A 7,390-nucleotide genomic window follows, 5' to 3' on the forward strand; every position below is an offset into this window, starting at 1 on the left:
ATTTAGATAATTAATTTTAAATTAATTACTTTTTAAAATAATTAATAAATTTAATATCATTAATTATCTAGTTAATAAAAGGAATTAATTAGTCATAATATGGAGTTATAACAATATGTCCTTTTTGATCATTTAACATTTAACATAATTTATTGACCAAAACATTTATCACAACTTTATAAGTTAATTGGAGTTATAATAATATGTATTTTTAGGTCATTCAACATTTAGCACAACCTTATAAGTTATAGGTTGTCGAACACATAATTATTTATATGTCCTTACAAGATAAGGGGTTTATCAAACAATTTCTTTATTTTCTTACATACTTCTAAAGAGTTTTGAGAATAAGTAACAAGTAACTTATAAGTAATCAAAAAATAAATAGTAGCCAACATGCTCTTAGTCATGTATTACAACGATTCTTCATGAATCATATAATAGTGTCAAATTCATCATGGATTCAAGTTGTTGCATAATACGCTGGTTCACTCATGCAAGTTCAAATTTTACATTTGTTCATTATATAGAAGCACAATGAAAGAAATAGTGATACCATTCAAAATAAGCTGTTTAATATAATAAAAAAACTATAATTTGGGCGGATAGTTTTTCTTGGTTTGGCGAGGGAACTTCTTCACGATTATTTGGTATTCTAGGAAATAAATTCTTGTAGGTGCTCTCCAGGAGAGTCAAACCTAGGACCCTAGAGTACTACTCACACGCAGCTTATCAGTTAAGCTAAACCCTCTTTAGTAGCAGGTATTGCGCTCATAACTTAGCTCACTTTATTTGCAGATATAAATGTACATTCTTTTGTGATTTCTGTGGTGGTCCAAACTATGTATTTACTCAAATTCTTCTTAAAGCAAATAGAATCGTTTAATTCCTGTATTGTAAAAAGAAAGTCCAAACAACATTTGAGGTCTAGAAAACAAGACAGCGTGACGCGAAGGCCCATAAACGGCCCAAGCCGTAGTTAGACAGCGGCGGAGATTAGCCTGGTACGGATCAGCAACAAAATGAAAAGTCACGTTAGAAAGAAAAATAATATTATACTTCGGGTAAGGGGCACTTTGGTTCCCTGTTTTTTTAGGAAACTCTTTTGAAAACCTATTAAAAATGTTAAAAGTATCACTTTTTGGCAGACTTTCAAACAAAATCATCTTTTTTAGAGATGATTTTGTTTGAAAACCTGTCAAGAAGTGACACTTTGACAGACTTTCGAGAGAAAAAATTTCTAACCAAACAGGCCCTAAATATCAGAGCAACCGTAACTTTGGATGATTGGGGAAAACCACCTCTTAACTTTCAAAACATCAGAAAACCTCGTTCAATGTAGAGATTATTACAAAATCCTACCTTAACTTTCAGATTCTATCGGGTAAAGCCTAAACTTAAAGTGGGTGTTCTGGTATTTTGGAAGTTAAGGGGGCTTTCCTGTTAATCGTCTAAAGTTAAAAAAGTGGAGTTTTATAATATTCAGCCTTATTTTTATTTTTATGTAATAATAATAGAGAAGAGAAATTAGAGCACCAGTCTCTGTTGCTTTCTACTGGAGATTTTATCGCCTCTATCTAATCTAAATAAACAAAAAAAAGGAGGCATTTTTTTTTTCCTTTCAAGATCAAAATCAGCGTTTTTCGAGGTAACTACGAAATTTCTCTTATTTGGTTTTGTTTTTCCATTAGGGTTTCTGCTTACTCTTCTCCTTTTGTTCGATATTTTAACGATTTATTTGAGAAAAAGTGTATAAACTTTCTAGCTTCTGTTTGATCTTCCGACTCTTTTGTCGATTCGTATTTAAATGAAAACCCTAGACCTTTTTCCCTTTTTCAATTGATTGCCCTAAACCTCGTCGTAAGATTTCTCCAATTTACGCAATTATTTTTCATTGTTATGCCTGGCTTTATTATTTGAATTTTGCCCTTATTTGCTGTACTTTTCGAGTGGGATTGAAGAGTGGGATTTGGTATTAATTTCTTAGCAAAAAAAATGCCATTGTTTAATGGATCCTAGGGTTTCTTTGCTACTTGAAAAATCATCAAACTCTTACGATTGGGTAACTCACTAAAGTCGTGCCCTTTTCTTCCTCTCTTGCGATTTCTTGCTTGTAATGATTGATCAGAGGAGTAGATTGTGCTTATATAAACAAAAACTAAATCCTTTCCCCAAAACTATATTGTGAGGTCGAATAAGATGTTGAATTTTTAAGCATATGATGTCTGGTCTGACCATTATAAATTGATGGTAGCGGAAACATAATCAATCTTCCCATCTGTATATAGAGTTAAGATGAGTGAGTTCTAGAAAAGCATAATTTTTCCGAGTCATTAGTTTCTCATGAATATTCAGACAAACAGTTAGATATGTGCGTGGGCATACATCTATTTCTGTGTTTTCTATGTTTGTTATCCACCATGACTTGCTATTGTAGTTATAAGATTGCTGCATTTGGTTCTTGTTGTCGACTTGTCTTAGGATTTGACAAATCAGTCAAATAGATCATCTAACGTGTTTTTACAATCCTAATCCATTTCCTTTTACATTGTTTTTTTTTGGCATCACTGTACATGAATAGCTCTGCTATGATCGTTAGCGCCGTCTAGGGGGGAAAACAGTTCTTGCTACTTGATATTTTGCAAGTATTTATTTGAAGGTTTTGTCGTTTAGTTGTTTTGGTGGGAAGTTGTTGCACAATTTCATGGCGATTGAATCAGAAATCGTGAACGTGTAACAAGACAGCGAATTGCGATCCAGGTTTGGTTGTCTGAGATTCGTGTGGAACACGACCAAATTTACCATCTCTAGCAACCCAATTTAGAATTCAAACCAGTTAACATTTTGTTGGGAAAAAACTCTTTTTTAAAAGAATAAACAAAAATGTGAGAAATTAAGCAAATAAAGTATGCATTAGTTGCAACATGATTCTCAAGCTTCTTTTACCATCACTGATATCAACTAGCATCTTGCTTAAATTTGAGCCTCGAAAAACCTCTTATTCCTACTTTTTAAGAACTGAACCTAAAGCGTATCACGTTGCCTAGCATACCTTATACGCCTACCCCCCTCATAGCCGATTCCTAATGAGTGGCGTTCCACAAAATCCCGTACCCCTCCCATGAACCGGAACGAATCGGGTTCCTTGCAACTATGGATTGAGTTTCTTGAGTTGTTTCCATGGATTACACCATAGTTGTAGTCTTGTAGAAATCTAATGTAAACACTACATGATGGTACTAATTAGAATTTTACTTTCACCTATTTACACGGTTGTTGCCATTTTCTTCCCTTCACAAGGGCATCTTTTTTCATTCCTTTTGACTACTATCTGGAATTTAAAAAGGATATAATTTACAACTCAAACTCCACACCCCCCCCCCCCCCCCCGAGTGGGAACCACTTCACTTCATTTATTTCACTAAAACCCTCCTAAATTTTCAATTTTTCCCCACAGTCCCCCTACGACTCTTATCTGTAAATTGACAAATAATCAAAATGTGTTTGCAATATAAAAAAACCAATTGTGTTGCGTGGGTGGGTTTTTTTTTGGGTGGGGGGGGGGGGGAGGGTTGTGGGTTGCCTGTAAATGGCGAATGATTAAATAATGTAAATTGGATGTTTTTCTCTCACGAAGATTTTAGTTATTTGCCATTTCAAGGTAGGTGTACGTTGGGTAACGTTGAGTTTTTTGTGGGCGTGGGTTTTAACGCAATAAAAAAAGTTGAGGGGTGGGTTTGCCAAAGTTCAGTGGGGTTTTGTGAAATTTACCCGTTTATATCATGTAAACATATAAAGTGTTTCTTCTCCTTTTCTACAAATACTCATGTTGCTGTTTATGACTACATTTTGCAAGTAGTAAACAAATGATTCTTAATACTGCATTTTGCTCTATCAGGACAAGATAGATTCTTTTGTTACCACTGGCACTAACATTCTGACTTATTTTGGAAAGGCAGGTTATCTCATCCGGTCCTCATTACTAATGGGTGATCCAGAAAATGCTGCATCAAAGAAGAGGGTTGCTGGGAGACAAATTTCAAAGGAAAACCCCGAGCTCGATGATGATGGTCCTGAACCAGAAATGGGGACTTTCCAGAGAGCCAGTGATGAAGTATTAGCAACCAGGAAAATTGTTAAAGTTCGACGCTCTCAACCTGCACCAGCTTCTTCCAATCCTTTTGCTGCTCTTCGATTGGTTCCACCATCCGATGCCATTACCAATGCTGCTGATGCTACTGCTAAGCCTGAGATTGCTAGTGATAAGACGGAAGTAAAAGATGGTGCTGATGAACAACAAGGAAAAAGTGAAGAGAGTACAGGAACTGAAATCAGAACTTCAGTTGACGAATCAAAAGGAACAGAGGATAATGACAAGAGAGTTGAAGAGAAAACTGATACATCATCTGTGAAGGTTGATAGCAATGTGGATTCTGAAAAAGATGTAAGAAATGGAGAAGTGAATAATGAGAAAGCCGAAGAAGGAGAAGCTAAGGATGATGAAGATGAAACTGGAAAGATACCCAATGAAAAGGAAACCGAAACTGACAAGGCTAGGAAAGAAACACCAGAAGAAGATAACAAAGATGGAGATTCAGCCAAGCCAGCTGCATCTTTTAGTTCGTTTCAACAGTTATCTAGCAGCCAAAATGCCTTCACAGGGCTCACGGGTACTGGATTTGGAACCTCTTCATTTTCATTTGGTTCGGTATCCAAAGAGGGACCAACTTTTGGTGCAAGTTCTGGGTCCTTTCCTTCTTTTGGGACTGGGGTCTCCAACAATGGAAGTTTTTCATTTCAACAGTCTGCTTCAAATGTTGTTAAGAGTGAGATACCAGCAATGAAGGAGGTGCCCATTGAAACCGGTGAAGAGAATGAGAAGGCGGTATTTACTTCCGATGCTATATTGTATGAGTATTTGGATGGAGGATGGAAAGAGAGAGGAAAGGGTGAACTCAAACTGAATGTTTCTATGTCTGATTCGGAGAAAGCAAGGGTTATTATGAGGGCTAGGGGAAACTATAGGCTGATATTAAATGCAAGTCTTTACCCAGATATGACACTTGCTAATATGGACAAAAAAGGTATCACTTTTGCTTGCGTCCACAGCGCTGGAGAAGGGAAGGATGGGCTTTCTACATTTGCCCTCAAATTCAAGGATAGTTGTCTCAAGGAGGAGTTTCAAGGAGTTGTAGAAGCTCACAAAGGAAAGAAGGCTGCAGTACTGAAGACACCTGAGAATTCTCCCAAGGCGTCCGATGACTAAAATGGAACATATTCTTCCTGTGGTAACTTTTTTCCTTTTCATTCCATTGTCTTGTTTGTGATGTCTCATTTATTTTTTAGGTTTAGTCTTACGGGTTACATGGAACTTGTCTGTTACTGAGTCAGTCTTAGCTCGTAGATCATAGTAATTTATTGTTCAATATTTGAGAGAGGGCTAAGTACAATTCCTGTTGTGATCTTGTGTTGTATTGCCCATCATTTTGTTTTTGCGGATTATCTAATACTATATGCTGTGTCGAATTTCAAGAGGAACCAATAGGAACATCACAAGGTATTGTGTATGAAATAGAAACTTCTCGTGCATGTTTGAAATGTTATTATTTTTCTAAGTATGGTTTGTGGTAAGTTGATTATTAGCTAGAGTTTCTTTAATGGCATTGTGAGTGGTGTTCTTATAGCATTATTTCTGGATACAATGCTATTTTCTATGTATGAGTGTTTAAGAATCTGATTGATTCACCATATGCTTACATGAGTAGGGGAAAGAGCCGAAGACATTCGAAAAGCATACAGCTGTTTTTGGTGTTTAGACGAAGCTTATAAATAGCTGGTGTAAATTGAAATTTTCAGGAAATTGACAAAACTATCTCACTCCTTTGGGTGCCTGTACTTTTCTCCTGCATCTTATCTAAGGTCTTTCATCCTCATCTTTTTACAGGTGAAAATGATAAGTGTTACTATCTTGCTTGTTCTTCATGAAATCCTTGTTGGTTTACATTATGTGCAGAAGATCTCTTAAGACCTAGTTCTGTATACTTTATCCCGCAATAGAGTAAAACGTGACGTTGCTGTGTTGCTTCCCAGTGCTGGCAGGCTAATTGTTGACTGCCACACATCCAAGCCATTATGTATGATTGGATAGTTGATGATGTGATGTTGATTTGGGATGTATAGCGTGGATGTGTATCACGTCAACGACACACTTGCCGATACGGTAGAAGCACCCACCAGCCCTGTTTCTTCTACCCACCAGCCCTGTTTATTCCTGGTAACATGAACTTAGTTACCCGAACTTAGTTACCCGTGAGGGTCGTATATATTGCATGGGCTCACTGATTACATGACACTAAGAGCAGGGATTATCAAGCTCTACTGTTGTCTTCTGTAGAGTTCTACAGTGAGGTATTCACTGATATGTCCTGTGAACTTGTTAGTAGTGCATATTCAGATTGATTTGTCATCAGATTAATGGCAAGTTTTAATCTGAATGTGCTTTATTTGAATTTTAGGATTAATATAAGAGGGTCAATATTTCTGCTGTTATTTCTGTCATGCCTGCTATAATGGGCCGATGTAGAGGTTTTACATATTTTTATGTGCTTTTCTCTTCTCAAGTCAAGTTCCAATTACATATGCTGTCAAACTTTTGGTAACTCTTTAAGAAACAATAATATGTGAAAATTGGCTTTAGCAATTCATATGCTAAAGGTATATATTTAATGATCCCTTTTTTTATTAATTTCTAATTTGAGAAAGTTATCAATTGGAAAGACCATAGAGGTCATATTTTCAATCATATTATTCACAAATACAGGTTTTTGTATGATGTTTTGAGTTCATTTATGTGTCAATTTATGTAGAGCTCATTACCTACTAGTCAAGTTAGTAAATTATGCAATGCAAATTACTTATTTTAGAGGAAAGATCCTAATTGGGTGGGTATTATTGGAGTATTATTATTATTGGCTAAAATGCTCTCTCCATTACTAAGTTAATGGTAGGAAAGAATGAAAATTAGTTACGATGCTGTTGACTGATATGTTGCGGAAATTATCGCCAAAAAAATGCTTAGGAATTGGATATCATCTCTCATTTAAAATAATTAGAGTAATTTTTAGAATATTACGATGAATTAGCAAACGGTAAACATCATAAACTGTTTTTATTTATTAACTATTTTAATTGGCAAACATTATTATAAGTTAGCACGTGATACATGTGAAAGCACCCTAGAGGGGGGATGAATAGGGTTTTTGCTAATCTAATCCGATTTAATGCCAATAAAAACTAATTAACAAATATCCTAGCAAATATGATATGCAATAAGATATATATGTAAGGATATGAAACTAACACAAAGGTGAAACAAGATATAAACATTATA

General features: G+C 35.6%; 1 protein-coding gene across 3 annotated transcripts; it reads left to right on the top strand.

Annotated features, from left to right (window-relative positions):
• Positions 1,501-5,598, top strand: LOC109844839 (nuclear pore complex protein NUP50B-like). 3 transcript variants are annotated; one of them, XM_020413989.1, is made up of 2 exons: positions 1,501-1,648; positions 3,956-5,598. In XM_020413989.1, exon 2 carries the CDS (start codon positions 3,986-3,988, stop codon positions 5,264-5,266), a length of 1,281 nt encoding a protein of 426 aa, XP_020269578.1. In that variant the 5' UTR covers positions 1,501-1,648; positions 3,956-3,985; the 3' UTR covers positions 5,267-5,598. The 3 variants fall into 3 exon arrangements, with proteins under 3 accessions (XP_020269578.1, XP_020269579.1, XP_020269580.1); XM_020413990.1 differs by having other exon boundaries at positions 3,960-5,598; XM_020413991.1 differs by lacking the exon at positions 1,501-1,648 and adding an exon at positions 1,748-1,860 and having other exon boundaries at positions 3,960-5,598.

This window comes from Asparagus officinalis, chromosome 6, assembly GCF_001876935.1.
Source record: "Asparagus officinalis chromosome 6, Aspof.V1, whole genome shotgun sequence".
Lineage (NCBI taxonomy): Eukaryota > Viridiplantae > Streptophyta > Magnoliopsida > Asparagales > Asparagaceae > Asparagus > Asparagus officinalis.